The sequence below is a fragment of the Periplaneta americana genome, chromosome 4, assembly GCF_040183065.1.
Source record: "Periplaneta americana isolate PAMFEO1 chromosome 4, P.americana_PAMFEO1_priV1, whole genome shotgun sequence".
Classification (NCBI taxonomy): domain Eukaryota; kingdom Metazoa; phylum Arthropoda; class Insecta; order Blattodea; family Blattidae; genus Periplaneta; species Periplaneta americana.
The window spans coordinates 42,329,196-42,346,968 of record NC_091120.1 but is presented as its reverse complement, the minus strand read 5'-3'; the positions used below and the strand labels follow the sequence as shown (position 1 = coordinate 42,346,968).

The window sequence follows — 17,773 nt, the reverse complement described above, 5'->3', positions numbered from 1 at the left end:
GGAAATCACGATGACAGCATAAGCAGTACGTATTTCTCGACTGACATAAACTGAACTTTGAGGTTGATTCATTTTGGATTTAACCAGCCTTTGGCATGATATTCAAGTTGTATAGGTCATTCGTTATCTCGTGAAACCAGCATATAGTAAGAACCTTATGGTGGGGGTAAGCGAGTTCCCTGGCTGCAAGTAGGAGCATAGGATGGGAAGGAAGCTTCTCAGTCCACTTTCTTCTTCCCCTGACGCGCAGAAAGGTTTCAGGAGAGAACGAATGGCCTATATCAAAGAGATGACTTAAACACGGACAGAGACCTTGAATTTTGAGGCTTTACTTTAGAAATGTAAGTACAATAGGCCTAGTCCCAATATAACATAAATAGACCTACATCTGTTTTATAATACCTACTGTTGTGAGTTCTTTGCTAAGTACTCCCATTATATCTGTAACACATTAATTTATAGTGTTCCTATTCAATACCTGTTTTAGAATAATTACTGTTTTAAAGAGGGAAGTAGATAGCGATAAAGGAATGGAATATGTATTTTTGCTGTTTGTATTAACTGTACAGAGAAAATATTGCGGTGCTGTTAAGAATGAATTTATATTAATGTTGTGGGATTTAATCGATCAAGTTCTGTTGTAAGATTGATCGATCAAAATATTTAATCGCATAATCGAGTCGATTAAAAAAATTAAGTTGATATTATTTATTATTTTGTTAATACAAACTCATACTAAAAATTACCTGGTTGAGGTTTTTTCCGGGGTTTTACCTCAACCCAATACGAGAAAATGTTAGGTAACTTTCGGTGCTGGACCCCGGACTCATTTCACCGGCATTATCACCTTCATTTCATTCTGACGATATAACCTGAGATTTTGATACAGCGTCGTAAAATAACCCACTAAAAAAACCACTGATTATTATTTCAAATACTGCATTAAAAATATTCCAGTTACTCGCTGCTTACTGAATGTGAGTACCCTAAAGAATTTCCAATAGGCGATACTGCATCTTTTTACAGGTAAAATTACATATTTTAAAGATGCATGGGAAGTAAATGCTACAAATCTCAGTGTCTGTAGTAGAACTATCGGACTAGTGTTCGTTTTGTGTTCAATATAACCGAAAATAAGCGGAACTTGGGTTCGAATTCCGGCAGATAAATTATTATTTTACTTTTATAAAGACTGAATATGAACCAATTATCATGTTTGCCCTATGATCTGGCTTTGAGTCATGCTTACTACATGGTGAAGTAGTCCCGCTAATTATAAACATGTTAGAAACATTATTATAATTCATTATACTGAAAAGAGTTTATAAGAAGTCATGACAGCTAGTTAAATTTTATAACTAATGATTAATGTATACTTCATAATGCAACTGATACTATAATAATCAAAACTTTCTGTTTTGCTTCAGGTGAACGACAGGTCCGATCACATTAAAAGACAACATGTAAATTACTGGAAACAATTGCGATATGCTGATGGAGCGGTTGATCCTCTTATCAACATTTTTAGCATATTCCCACCCATTTCTTAGCAACTACGTGCAGACCGTGACGACTGTAACGCATTATTTCCAGTCCGGTTGCGTGTATTTGATTCATCACCACAAAAATAGTGAGTCAATCCTTTATCTTCTTCTTTTCAAGGATAAGACTACCTAGGCTGTGACGTCACGCATTGGTTTCTTGATTACACTGCACCTGATCAACTGTTTTCGGTAATCAAACCTCAGTTATTATTTTCAGAGCTTTTGAATCTGCGTGGATTTATTTCTTGTCTTACATGATATTTCTGTTTGCGAAGTTGGCGACTCGAGACTTCACCTTACTTAAACTGAGGTTTTTACCCCAAAATAATGTAATTAATTTCAAGAGATTATTCTTTGAGATATTCCGAACGAAAAGGTTTAATACAATTTTGCTTTCTTTTCGAGAAAAATATTATTTTATATGCAACATTACATAGCATATTTTGGGAAAACTCAATCAATTTAAGAGAGTAGTGCATTCTAATAATAAATAATTCAAAGAATTTTAGTTCTGTCCTTTGATCTGAACTATGAAACTTTTCGTTCTCCAAAGAAATTTTAAAATGTTACATTTATTTGAATCAAATTTTTGCATATTTATAAGACAAAACTGAAATTATTTCAATTATTTATTATCATAAAATTCTTAAATTGACTGAGCTTATTGGGAATTCAATCAATGGCTTTCCCAAAACATGCTATAAAATTTCCACATAAAACAATTTCTATCTCGAAAAGGAAGTAAAAACGAGCAAAATTGTATTAAACTTTTTGTTTGAAATATCTCAAAGATTATCACCCTATCCCCCTAATTAATTACATTACTTACGGGTATCTAGAAAGCGGCCACTTTTTCATTTGACAGCTGTAGGCCTACATTTCTGAAAAAAAAAACACACATTTTCAAGATAGTTAAATATTTTAGTAAGTCAAATAATATTTTATTATATTAGAGTACTTTATTTCTTCTAATCTTTATATCTCTTCTAATCGTGTAATAGTAAAATTCCACTCGAGTTTTGATTTTCTCTAGATAAATCAAAACCTCTATTCACTAGTGAGATTACTGTAGACATAGTGTCTGTTACTTAGTACGTTTGTCAGAAGAGTTACAAATGCTTCATTAATTTTGAATGTTGTTTCAGGTCTGCAAGAGCGAACAGTGCTACTAGAGGCCACAAAACATTTCTCAAGACGTCGAATATCGGTAGCTATATTCTCCACGTCGATGAATAAGGAATATCTTAATAAGATTAAATGCAGAAAAAATCGCCCACTATATGTGATTTACTTCAAGGAACAGAATGTTGCACAATTCTTACAAGAGGTACATTGATTTTATACCATCCACTTTGAAGGATCAGAAACACTCACACTGGGTCTCAACCCTGAATAGCGTCTATAGTTGTGAAAATAATAATAATAATAATAATAATAATAATAATAATAATAATAATAATAATAATAATAATAATCAACACTTTTCATGGATTGGACCAAATGGTTGATCCGTTCCGGTCTCAGGTGACCAGAAGTCGTTTCAATGATCATCCCTGACGTCTTGTTCCTCCATTCTTCATTATTCTTGGGAGACGAACTCGTAGCATCCGTTGGATCTGTTGAAATCAGTTATTTTTTATTTTATCCAGCACTGATGTAACTTTTAGTTCATTTAAAATTTCTTCATTATTCTTGTGATCTACGAGTAGAGAAAATGCAGGAATTTTACTTGAAGCAAGTAAAGAGATAGGTTTGGAAGTAAATCCCGAAAAGACAAAGGATATGATTATGTCTCGTGACCATAATATTGTACGAAATGGAAATATAAAAATTGGAAATTTATCCTTTGAAGGGGTGGAAAAATTCAAATGCCTAGGAGAAACAGTAACAAATATAAATGATACTCGGGAGGAAATTAAACACAGAATAAATATGGGAAATGCCTGTTATTATTCGGTTGAGAAGCTTTTATCATCCAGTCTGCTGTCAAAAAATTTGAAAGTTAGAATTTATAAAACAGTTATATTACCGGTTGTTCTTTATGGTTGTGAAACTTGGACTCTCACTTTGAGAGAGGAACATAGGTTAAGGGTGTTTGAGAATAAGGTGCTCAGGAAAATATTTGGGGCTAAGAGGGATGTAGTTACAGGAGAATGAAGAAAGTTACACAACACAGAACTGCACGCATTGTATTCTTCACCTGACATAATTAGGAACATAAATCCAGACGTTTGAGATGAACAGGGCATGTAGCACGTTTGGGCAAATCCAGAAATGCATGTAGATTGTTAGTTGGGAGGCTGGAGGGAAAAAGATCTTTGAGGAGACGGAAATGTAGATGGGAAGATAATATTAAAATGGATTTGAGGGAGGTGGGATATGATGATAGAGACTGGATTAATCTTGCTCAGGACAGGGACCGATGGCGGGCTTATGTGAGGGTGGCAATGAACCTCCGGGTTCCTTAAAAGCCAGTAAGTAAGTATTCTTGTGATCTAACAAAATATATTGCGCAGATTTTCTCATGAACTTAATTTCAGTCGCTCTAATTCTTGATGTCTCAGATAATTTTAGATTCCATATCTCACTCCCATACATATACATTGGAAGTGCCTCTGCACGTCGAATCCCGGTCTTCCAGATGCTCTCAAAGGCTGGCTTCTTTGCTCGCTCGAAGACTCACTTGTAGACTGACTGACTGGCCCCTCTTCTGTCAGCACTCACGGTGTTATTTATTAAACCACATGTTCTGGGGTCTTCGATTCTCGTGCTTTTCAGAATATTCGGGAGAAATCTGCTTCTCGATGCTTCCCTTGCTTTCCCCACTCCGCGCCGCCACCGTAGTTCTTTTCCCCTTGCTCCGTACTACGCTACAGCTCCTACCGAAGACGAGTTTCCGTTTCCCCGCTCCTTCCTTCTCGCTAGTTGAGCGCGCAACCTCCTGACGCGACCAGAACATTCCAGACGGGTGCCACAGTATTGTAAAGTGTTGGTGAAAAGCTACATCCTTTACGTACTTCTTTATTGATGTTTCCGGCTTCAGAAATTTTGGAGTTACATTTTATTTTAGTTTGATTATATTAATGAATATATTTATTATGTCATTAATCAGTTTATATCGTATATTTCTTTGTTTCAGGATATAAAATAGTTTATAGCGTTGAACACAATCAAATGCTTTTTCGTAATCTAAAAATACTCGTAGTATGTGTGTTTCCAGATAAAACTCCCGCCTTTTATATTAATAATTTAAGACAAAACATTGCATCGATGCAAGAGTGGCCTTTTCTAAATCCGTTTTATGTTTCATAAATGAAAGTTTCAGGTTTTTTTTTGCGCTCTAGGATTGTCAAGAATGTAGTAAGATGTTTAGTTCATTATTTCGCCGATATGGTTGAACGTTTGGTCGCACTGTAGAGTAAATGATTCACTTCATCGATACCAAAATCAAGAAAATAAACAAAGACTAGTGTAGTAACACCATAAAAAACAAAACTGTTAGAAAACTCTTAAAGCACATTAAAACGATAAATTATGAGTCACTTATAGATAGATAGGTAGGCAGGTAGGTAGGTTGGTAGACAGACAGACAGACAGACAGACAGATGAATTTAATGTCATCCAGCGATTTACAGCCATAGACAACGTCAGAGTAGATATATATATATATATATATATATATATATATATATATATATATATATATAATATATGGCTACTACAATATGAATAAATGTAAGGATAAAAAAAATAAATATACAATCACGAGATAATCACAAAAACATGTTAAAAGTTTTAAAAGAAATAGTATAAAATCAGGTTAAAATGTACAGATTTGTACAGATTTGTCAGTTACATGAGGTTAAAACAAATAGTATCTAAAACGTAATATTGCTAAAATCATTGACACTGTAGATTGGATTTGCCATCAAAGTCCTTCTCACCATCTTTCTGAAAGTAAAATATGATGTGTTTCTTATATGCAATTGTAAAGAATTATAAAGTTTATAAGATATGGAAATAAAGCTATTGCTTGTAGCACTATATTTGTACTTGGTGAAATATATGTCAAGTCTGGAACGGGTAGAATAATTATGAATGGATGAACAAGTAGAAAGATTATGCACATTACGCTTAACATACAGAAGGCAATCGAGAATAAACATTGACGGCAACTTAAGTATTCCTAGTTGTACAAAAAGTGGTTTACAATGAGTTCTAGAAGAGACACCACAAATAATTCTCACTGCTCTCTTTTGAAGGATAAACAACTTAGAAACCGAAGTATGGTTACCCCACAAAAGCGTCCCGTAACTTAAGTGACTGTAAATATGGGCACAATAAATTGTAAGTAAAGAATTATAACATAATGTTTGTCTGAGGATTCGTAACATGAAAATTCCTTTATTAATTTTATTAACAAGATATTCTATGTGTGTACTCCAGCCCAGACCGGCTTCGAGGTGAATGCCTAGGAATTTAACTGAGGAAGACAAGTCAGTAATATTTCTGTTAAAAGAAAATTGAATATCTACAGTCTTATTAGAGTTGATGCTAAGTTTTAGTTTATACATTTATATGCAGTTGTCGTCAGATGTCGCGCTCTCCAGTGCAAAATGGCTGCTGATCTTGGACACGAACTCGTCGTTGGACGAACTGTTTTCCAAAGTCAATATTCCTTTCGACTGTGAGTTCTTGGTAGCACATCCAGAAGGCGTCAAAGTCGTGTTGACAAAACTCTACCGTGTTGGACCTACACTGCCCTTACAGAAGTTTCAGATTGGTGAATGGAGTTCTCGAGGAGACATCAAGTGGTCCACATCGGGATTAGAACGAAGGAACAAACTTCAAGGCTTAATTCTCAAAACAGGAGTTCTCGATGTAAGTGCAATTCCAACATCTTACTATAAATGGAGGGGCAAAATTGGTATACTGTACTTTATGACGTCTTATTGTGTAAATAATCAAGTCATTTAGAGAAAAGCGGGACAAGTTTCGTATGTGAATTTAAAAGAGACTTTCCAAATATATTTATTTATTTATTTTGCTAATAATTGTGACATAAAATATAATATATACAGAAAAACTTTAGCTCGCCCCTGAAAGAGTAGAACTCGTGCTCAGGGGCGGATTCCTGAATTGAAATTAATAGGTATACAATACAATTTGTCTTATGTCTACTGTGCAATTATAATATATAAATTTAAATTAAAAATTTTTCAATTTTTATAAATTCCATACATAACTTTTTAAATTTAATACTAGAACTATTAGAATTGACAAGATTAGGATATTTAAATATAAATTTGTTATATATTCTTGGGCCTAAATTACTGCTATGATTAAATACTGTAAAAGTGTTGCATTTTGGTTCAAACAATCTAAAATAAATATATACGTGCTAAAAAATATATACTTTTCAGGAAACATGATTATGTATAAATGCAAATATCTTGAAGATACTGAAAGTGAAGTGAGCTTTATTGATCGAATTTAATTTTTTTAATTGATATTGTGCTAGGTAACAATGCTGTTAAACATTTTAATATATTCCACAATGTGCTAAGTCACTTGATTTAACATGCCTTGGTAAAATAGTTGTGCAACTGTTTAGTAATTATGTAGGCCTATGTTTATTTGAAATTTTGCATTACATATAAAGCTGAAAGTAGGCAATGTCTTAATAATAATAATTTAGGGTGCTATTCATAGACATTTCGCTAGCCCGCGCTACAAGCGTACTAAACTAGCCTCGGCTATCGACTGGTTACTTGTACGGGATTCATATCATATCATATCATATCGCTAACACTGGTTTATGAATACGAAAAACGTTAGTTCGTTGATCATCCACCGGAAGCCCGCGCTAAGAATGTCTATGGATATGGCCCTTTAATATCACACCACACAGAAACTAGGCTTAACTACGAATTCAATGGTGTTGTAATTCCGCAAGAACAATGTTGTAAATACTTAGGAGTATGTTTAAACTCCAAACTTTATTGGGGAGAGCATGTTGATAATGGTAAGGGTAAAGCATGGAGGGCACTTCACTTTTTTACAAAAATCTTGAAAAAGGCTAGCCCCAATTGAGGGAACATTTTAGAACATCTTACGAACTTCTAAATCCGGTGTACCATTCACAGGGATATTCAGCAATAAACAGGACGATACTTTACGTTCAATATTCAAAACGTGTGGGTTTCACAAAAAAAATGGTATTCTATATTTGTAACACTACCTCTATTAATTTCAACGTTAGTTACTTTATAATTATATATAGTCTATATTGATTTTAAATATATTATTTTTAACCACTGCTAGTGATATTTATGTTTTACTTTAATATTCATACTATTCATATTATTATTATTAGTTTATTATTATTTTTGTTATTAATTGTATTTATTATTAATTGTGTTTATTAGTAATTGTCATTATTGAGTGTAATTAGTTACCACTGCCATCGGGTATTTACCCATTTGCAGTGTGATTACATACATTACATACATACATACATACATACATACATACATACATACATTCCACACCTGTGGAGTAACGGTCAGAGCGTTTGGCCGCGAAACCAGGTGGCAAGTTACCTGGTTGAGGTTTTTCCGGAGTTTTCCCTCAACCCAATACGAGCAAATGCTGGGTAACTTTCGGTGCTGGACCCCGGACTCATTTCACCGGCATTATTACCTTAATTTCATTCCCACGCTAAATAACCTGAGATGTTGATACAGCGTCGTAAAATAACCCAATAAAATAAAAAAATACATAGCATACATACATACATACATACAAACGTACGTACGTACATACATACATACATACATACATACATACATACATACATACATACATACTCGAATACAATTTGCAGGTTTTAAGTGAGTTCTTACACTACGTTGCTGTATTTGATTCGCTTCCTATTGTTAACTTATTTGTAGAGCCCGGATGTTAGGCAAAATGCCTTTTTTAACTGAGTGTATGTATGAAATACCTATTAGAGATAAACACGTTTCCACACATTTGGGGGCGATAGGTCCAATTTTTATTTTGCCTTTCCTTTTTTGCCTGTTTTAACTCCCGTGGCCTATTTTAAGGTTAAATACCCTTTCAGGCTTCTTACGTCGTTATTGTATATGTTCTATATTTTTAATGCATTTAAAATAAACCGCACATAAATTACATAAAAAAACAAAAAAGAACGGTTGTACAAATAAAAAGTATATATTCACTTCATACAAATATTTGCTGAGAATCTTATTCTCCAGGAATACATATGTTTCCAAGAAGTCGTAAACTTTTCTCCCCTACCGATTCCATCTTTCATGTCACTTAACAAAGATGTTTGAACAGCATAACCCTCAGTGCTCAGGTCACTTCGGGGTTTACCAGCGAAAGAAAGGGGATGAGGGAAGTATTGAAAGTAAGTCTCCAGGTCCCGTTACTGTTGTCGCTTGCATGCACAAGTCACGCGTACTTTGAAGTCTCTAATCCCTTCTCACATCTTTTTTTTTTTTTTTTGAGAGAATGCACAGAAAAGAAAAGTAGAGACAGAAAGATATACGTAGTCTCTTCAATGTAGCAAGTAATTTGGGACTGAACTTGTATTAAATTCTCCAGTTTTCGTGATTATTGCAATATTTATCATGCCGAAAGTGAGTGCATACTTATGTAGTAAACTACATGGTTATGTCCGCGAATTCGGTTCAGATACGCCATCTACCGATGGTACTGTTCTCATGTGCAAAATTTGTGACAGTTGACAAGTTAAGAAAGCATCTTGTGACATGTAACCAAGGAAAGTGAGTACCCTATGGGATAGTTTATTAAGTCTGTTTCCATGATTAATAAATGCCTATTTCACTGCTTATTTATACTATTTTTAGTGCCTATATGCCTGCCTATTTTAGCCAAAATAAATGCCTAAACATCCGGGTTCTATTTATTTGTAATAAAGTTAATAATGATAAAAAAATTACAAACTTAATTTTTTGTATTCATTTGTGAATGATGTCTTATATTATGACATGAACATCACATTTATAATAATGCAATGAATTACTATTTTTCAAAGGCTTCTTTAACGAAAATTACGAAGACTTCAAATCACAAACCAATAGAAGTTGGAGGTTTCTTCGGAGATATATGGAATATCCTGCAACAAACATTACTTTTCCAGTAAGTAATTGATATACATGATGATTCATGGCTAAAGTACGTAACTAGGTGGGATGATCCCTCTGGTTACCCTAGTAAGAATAGTTATTACGAATATAGATCCGATTTCCGAGAAACGCACTCCTGTGAACTACAACTCTCTAGTGGTAAAGAACCAGCAGATAAATCCTGACTAAAGCTTTGCTAGGTGCTTTAATGACGATTATGCGGATATTTTTATGAACGGACTTCGCGATTTAAATAATGTTATGAAATATCAGCGATGATTTGCACATATTATTATTATTGTGTAAGTTCATAAAATTAAAATGAAATAGTATGAGTTTATGTGTAATTTGACATTTAATGCCTGTATTATAGACTATAATTTCATGTATTAATTCTGCAATACAGTACAGCCGACTGAGCTACGTCCGTAGCCTAAATAGTCCTTACGGGGTAAGAGGAGAGAGTAAGCCAGTGACTCAGGGTCCTTGAAGGAGCAGGTGGATGGGAGTGATGTCATTGGCCGACTGGCACAAACAAGACTCAGTCAATGGCCGGCCGTGTCTGTGTTGGGGGTAGGTTATAAGTAGTGCTGCTTATGATTAGGTTTTCTCCGGAGCGGTTTTTGAACGCTTTCAATCGGAGACCTCCGGATTACCTCCGATTGATGCCGCGCAGGTTGCATATGTGCTGTGGCGCAGACATACACTTTCCTCTGAGCATTCCTTTAATCGGATCAGGTAGTGATTCGAGTCCGCTGACGTCCGCGTATCTTTTAAAATAAGTTCTAATTTGTTGTTGTATATTCTCTCTTTTATGCTAATCTCTCTCTCTTTCTTCGGCTCTTTTTTGTGTTGCTTGAAGTGCTACGTTAGCTGACATTTTTTTTTCTAGTTTTGAAATTCATAGTACATGTGGAAAGACGTATTAGTTTTATGCCATTGATCAAATTAATAACATTCAATCTAACTGCAAAACTAATGCAGAAGTAAAGGTTTTCAGTAGGTAATGTAAACATTTATACTTTAATTCTCCTAGAAACTCTCGTTTAATCGCAAACACGGTTTGTCAATTATTATTCTAATCCGTTTAGTTTAACGTAAAATATATTAAGGGAGCTTCAGAATGGAACAAAAGAAACGTGTGCTATCAGTGGGTTAAAGTTTACTGTCCAACATAACTTATTCAGATTCTTCACCGGACAGGATTGTGATCATTGTGTTAAAGGGTGTCAGTATTTGAACTGCCTCTTCTAAAACGCGCCACTCTTTCTCTGTAATAAAAATATAAGCGGATATCAACTTAAGAATAATTGTAATTATATTATTACCACATGTTTCTTTAGTTTCATTCAGAAGTCTTTTAATCCAAACAGTAAAATATAACTCAAGTTGTCTAAACAACAAAATATAACTCAAGTCGTCTTGTAAATATTTCATATGTTTTTATTGCCTCGAAAGTTACGTTTTAGAGAAATTTCAAGACTTTCCTAGACTGTAAGCCTTTGGGAACAATAGCACTAAAACAATTTAAAAATAAATCGTATCAAATGTTTTGCGTAATTGTTTTCATCAAGTTCGCGATTGTGCGATCGCTTCAAATTGTCTAACAAATTCGAAGTTCCACCACCCTTAGAGTAAATTCGCCCACAAAGTTTACAGTGTGCGACTTTATTTTACCTTCAACTAAATTAAAGAATTTCCATGCGACGGATATCCGATTTGGTGCCATTTTATTCCACTCACAACTACCGTCAGTACGTACGCACCGGTCGTCCTTGAGCTAACTGTCGCTTCGCTCCGAACCACCGCATCCCTTCGTACGTCCCCATTCCACCTACGGTAGTACCGGAGATCACCGGTGGAGAGCTTTATTCGTAATCTCCGATTCCTCCGCGGTAGTAGTCACTCCGATGAGCAGCACTGGTTATAAGAGTGGGGGAAAAACTCGCATTCCTTGCTCGGATCTTCTCGTGAAATGCGGACAGTATTTTTGCTTGTAACTTTCGACTCGTTCATTTTCGGACCAGGGTTCCTTGTCTCAAATTGATACATGTGCCCTTCGCCATCATCCCAGAAACTTCGGAAACACTCTGTATAGCAGTTTATGGTGTCTTAGGTCCTATAGAATATTAATAGGGGAATCCTGTGTACGTGTAACGTAGAGATATCTGAATAACATACAACTGGGATGTAGCAAACAAAATAGGTACAGAACTAGCTATCCGTTCCCTGGTTATAATATAACATCTAAAACAGTAGTGTCAGGGTTGTAAGCTCCAAAACCGGTTGTGGAGCTAGAGTCGGAGCGTGAACTTGCTTATGTCTGTGGAAACACCGGAGCACGCAACGAGTCTAGTGGAGCGCTCCGCTCCGTTTAGTCTCTGTCTGACAACGCTGACCTAAAACGACTTCAGCTACAAACACATGCGTAATAACTTTCACATCATAGTTAAGGAAGGAAATTAATTCATTCATTTCTTCCTTCTCAGGTCTGATTTCTACAAATCTGTGGATAATACCTACGGTACCGGCACACGCAATGACAGCAATGGAGTGGTGGACATGGTAGTGAGGAACGAAGTTCACGTGACTCCTGTTGACTTATACTGGACAACTGAACGTGCATCAGTTTTGGACTTCATAACTCCGATAAGAAGAGTCAGGTATCTATCGTATTAACTTGTTATAATTCATTAATCTTCTTTTTCTTCTTCTTCTGCCAATACACAGTTTTGGGTTGTTTCCCGTCTGTGAATTACAAATGGAATTGGTCCGTCCAACGTCGGTGACATCTGCCAAAATCTGTTCGTCCTCGTGGATGGTAGGCTACTCTCGGCTCCACAAGTAAAGAACCCTGGCCTCACACCACTTCTACACGGATGACTGTGATTGACAGGCCAGTAAGGGGAAGTTGTCTTGCTAAAATTTTCAGTTGTTGCCACGTTTACTCCTGACCGGACTCTTAATTTTCTTTTGCAACTGATTGGATTGTTTTCAATGTATTTTCTATTTACAAACAAATTAAATCATTATTATTATTATTATTATTATTATTATTACTATTATTATTGTTATTATTATAACAGGTCATCAATAGGGATATCTTGAACTAGTACCAACAGATAGCGCCCGTGTACTTTGAGGGATGCGCTTTGCGTGTGCATTTGTTTTCCGGTATATAAACATTGAGAATTTACGTAGTGTATTACTATTACTACATTAAATACTCTTAAAAACAACTCAAAATGCCAAATTTTTGTTGTGTTCCTATATCTAAAAACCAGGGAAAGCCTTTTGTCTTCATTCAGGTCCCGAAATATTCAGAATATATGCTTTAAACCTTAAAAAAATATTAACTAAGTAAATTGCGCCTAAAAATGCTAACTAATAAACAAAAAGAACTACTTCAAGTAAGAAATTGCTGGCTACAGTTTCATTTTGGAAGAGAGAAAAGAAAAACTAATAAAAACATATGGAACCTCGACAGCAAGCTATGTTAGCTTAGATTATATTTAGTACTTCTAGGAGTCTCCGAAGTTTACGCCTGCAGTAAACTCTCGATTAGGTGGGATGTTTATTATCCAGGACGGTTCATAGTTGAAATCCATTTCGTGAATAATCTTCTTAATGTGCTGTAGACTAATTATTAAAATCATGTTTTTACTTCAAATTTTCAAAATCATCCTACATAGTATTCAAAACTGCATGTTCTTAACCACAAAACACAGGAATATTCGTGCGATTATATATCATCTTATCAAACATTGCATTAAAAAACACATTGGTGACTGCATATCCTGTTTTTAGCGTACGGCACTTACCATAATAATTATCACCTGCGAGAAAATTCCTATTTTATTTATTTATTTTATTCGTGCACCTAGTTCTCAAAGTTCTCGTTTAGGTTCATGAATATTCAATTTACTCGTATCTATATTCTGCATACTGCAGATTTCCCCATCCATCTCTTAAGGGGAATCGTTCAGTATTATAAAAGTTTACGCTGTTATTTATTGTAAATTAAATTAAATTAAATTATGAGGTAAGAAAACACTGAATTATATTAAATTATACCAGGCTATACAAAATAATTATGAATATACTTTTGACACGCACAGAAAACCAACAAGCGGGAGAACGTAATCAACTGTAGCATATGACATAATACAGCCCTACAACAAGTTGTGCCGTATGGAACACTCCTGCTATCTAACGGTAAAGCTTCGCATAAGATATCCCTATAGTCTCTTTGGTAAACGATGTTCAGGCATCCTAAGGAGGTGGTTTCTGCATTTACGTTGATAATGTTGGACGTCGTCGGTCATCTCCTCAACTTCCCACTGATTTCTTATGTCTTCGCTCCTAATGCTGTCCCGCAAGGTAACTCCTGTCAGTGATCGTAGAAATCTCATTTGTGATGCGTTGATTCTGTTTATTTCCTTTTGCCGCAGTGTCCAACATTCACTGCCATATAACAGAGCTGGTTTTGATATCATGTTGTAAAATCGGATTTGGATCTCTTTTCGCATTTATTTTCCAAAATTCCTTCCCAAGATACCATTTAATAGATTATATTTCAATATATTTTTATTTATGTCTTTTTCAAATATGACTTCTTAAATATACAAAATCTGTCACTTGTTCTATTATTTTATTATCAACCACTATTTTTGCTCTTATAAGGTTTTTGCCAGAAACTGCCATTACTTTTGTCATTTCGGTTGATATTTTCATATTGTATTCTTTTAAAACCATCTGTAGTTCAAAAACAGAGCGCTATAATTCGTCTTCAGTTTCTGCAAACAAAACTTGGTCATCTGCATGTATTGTTGTATTTAGTCTTGTGTGTTCGTCAATTTGTATACCTTATGGTGCTACTTCACTCCATTCTTGAATTGCTTTGTCTAAGTATATTATAAACAAAAGGGTGGAAAGGCCACAACCTTGTCTAAGTCCTTGGTTAGTTAGTATTGTTTCTGTATATTTGTCATGATATAGATTAATTTTTGTAGTAGTTGTTTCATAAAGACTTTTCATCGAATTTAACAGATTTTATGCTCGACCATGCCGAAATGTAGTAATTATACACCTGGTAGTAGCCCTTTAACGCACCTCATTAAAGTACACCTATTCATTATAATTCAGTTGTTCATCCACTGAGAAATCACCATTGTACCATTATAAAACCGCAAGTATCGATTATTCTCGGATATGCAATCGAAAGACAATTAGCGAAAAGTCACGGAGGCTGGAAAGCCAATACTGTCGCAGAAGGTTATGTTTTGTTACTATAATAATTAGCGTTAATTGTAAATAATATTCAAATAAATTCAATTTGTCATCTCGTTTTTCAATTCTAAATCAATTTCCAGGTTATATCAAGACTAATGTTTATGTTATTCTCTAGATTATATCAAGGTCAATGACATTCGTGCCTCGGAAAAAATTCAGGTCAGTTCCGCTCCTCACTTACATAACCATAACATGAATACTTATGAATAATTCCAAGTTATAAATATGGTCGAGCATAAAAAGTCGTATGAAGATTGCCTATAATGGTAATTAAGACTCTCGTATGAAAATTATGAAACTCGCTTGCGCTCGTTTCATAAACAAACATACTCGCGTCTTAATTACTACCATTTTAGGCTCTTTGCGTAATGTACTATTCTTGAATGCCGTAAGATCCTAAAATTAACTATAACTTTTCTGTATTGACTCTATCATATGCTTTTTCATAATCTAAAAATAGCATATATAGAGGGAGGTTAAATTCTCGCCTCTTTTCTAACAATTGTTTTACTATAAATATGGCATCTATTTACAGGAACGTCCCTTTCGGAAACCACATTGTTCTTCCGGAATTTGAGCTTCTACTATTGTTTTCAATATAATTAATCAATATTGTATACAAGTAATCTTGTGAATCTGTCTTGGATAGTTGAAATACAAAGTATGGGTATAATGTTACGAATAAGACCTTACTGTACACGTGAAATATTTTCAGGTATCTAATGAAATTTGGGTCTGCCAGAAACACCTTTTTGTTTGTTGAAGACGTTGTTTATTGGTTAAAATTTCTTCACGAATCTTTCAATTTTCTATCCCAGTGGAACTTCTGCATTGAAACTAAAAAATCATGAAACACCAAGACAGTACTTTTAGACTGATGAAAACGTTTCACAGAAAACACCCTTTGTTCAACAGTGTACGCCATTTTGTTTACTAGGTGCTGTTCAATGCATCGCAATGGTTATAAAGAAAAATCTCAATTGTCTGTGATATTGTGTAATACCAAAATCAATGCAATGTTTCTTTGTGTAATTATAGGGCTTTAACTTGTCTTTATTCGCGCCGACTCTACGAGCGTAGCTCATAGATGTCACTAGTGTCAGGAAGCGTAGACCACTTAGTTAGTTCGACAGAGACTGTCCAGAGTGCACCACAGGCACTGCATTCATAACGAATAGATACATGAATGAATGATTACGATGGTGGTAATGATGTTGATGATGATGATGATGATGATGATGATGATGATGTTGGAGAATTGTTGGGATATCAGGGAACCGGAATATCTACTGGCTGTTCAGTTCAAAGTGTGTCATGTCTCGCTGTATGCCGTCACATGGCTAGTCGACGAGCCTAGAGAATTCAATCTTCCTACACTTCCGCAGAGGTGTATTACTTATCTGCCAGAGAAGTTGCCTAGCAAGTACGGCGTTCATTCAGAAGAGTACTTACCGATACGTACAATAACGCCGGTAGTGGCAGGAATGTGAACCGGGTTCGAAACATGTATTGAGGTGAGTTTTTTCTTACCGTCGGGATATGGAGAGAGGGTTAAGACAATTACTTACGTATTTGTTGACATTAACTTCGACGGTCAACATGGACACGGGGCATTTGATTTGTGTTGTGGAATGTTACCGTACGCAACCAATGATAACAAATACCCTGCGTACGACTTGGCCGCGCAAAACTCAGTTCGAAAGAGGTTATGGTAGCACACAGACCGTACAGACCACCATCTGTTGCTACGACTTTCAAGTTATACCGTACACGTTCTCAAGTTCAGATTGAACGCCTTGATTAATAGGCAACTTCTCTGACACAAATGCTGAAACTCGCTTCAAATCGCTGACTCATCAACAGTGACGTCATGACACACTTTGAAATGAACACCCAGTAGACAAAACCCTGTGTTGCCTGGACCAGAGTCTTGCCCAATATAAGTTATAAATTCAGAGTGAATCGACCGCGATTTGAACCCAGCCCCATGAGCCACCGTGGCGGTTACAATCAATGCAATTTATGGAAAAATATTAGGCCTACATTAAAAATACAGCGTCTTTTGCAATGTCTTTTGTGTGTTAATTCATTTATTCATTACTCATTTGTGTGATTTTGCAGGTCATACTTGATGTTTCGAATGACTGAATCATCAGATTCGAATTGGATGGGTCTACTTACGCCCTTCAGTACTGATCTGTGGCTCGTATTTCTTGTCTTCATGATCATATTTTCAATTTTTCTGAAATGTACGACCAAAGTCTGGAGTAAATATAGAGGGATGGAGAGGAATATGTCTACGTTGAACTCTTTTAAATCGTCACTGTGCGTCTTCAGAGCTTTCGTAGCACAAGGTAAACACGTTAGACATATAGTGTATAGTACTTGGGTTGGATAAAAAGTATTGGCAACAGTTCGATATTTCTGACATGGCTTTATTCACAGGGGTACAACATTTACGTACCTTCTATATAGTCGCCCCCCTTATTTATTACCTTTTGCCAAATGTTTGGAAGGCGTCGTACACCATCAGCACGCCCATCTTTGTTGATGTTCCGTATTGACCGCCCAAAAGCACGGATAAGTTCATCTCTGGTATTTTACCGGGTCCCTCGCAGTGGTTCTTTCACTTTGGTGAAAAGATCGTAATCACATGGATCATATCGGGTGAGTACGGTGGATGTTCCAGTAGTCCGCGTTTTCCGTCTGCCTTGGAGGTACAGCGTGGTGCAGTATTACCCCATCAATTCATACGCCACA

General features: G+C 35.5%; 1 protein-coding gene across 1 annotated transcript in view; it reads left to right on the top strand.

The window, feature by feature from the left end:
• Positions 1–1,433: 1,433 nt before the first annotated feature.
• The window catches only part of LOC138697763 (glutamate receptor U1-like), a 31,983-nt gene continuing 15,643 nt past the window's right edge, over positions 1,434–17,773 (top strand). The window contains exons 1-6 of the mRNA XM_069823251.1: positions 1,434–1,630; positions 2,690–2,871; positions 6,129–6,425; positions 9,631–9,734; positions 12,211–12,384; positions 17,135–17,367. Coding sequence (XP_069679352.1) covers positions 1,489–1,630; positions 2,690–2,871; positions 6,129–6,425; positions 9,631–9,734; positions 12,211–12,384; positions 17,135–17,367 — 1,132 coding nt within the window. The 5' untranslated portion in view covers positions 1,434–1,488. The remainder of the gene's footprint in view (positions 1,631–2,689; positions 2,872–6,128; positions 6,426–9,630; positions 9,735–12,210; positions 12,385–17,134; positions 17,368–17,773) is intronic.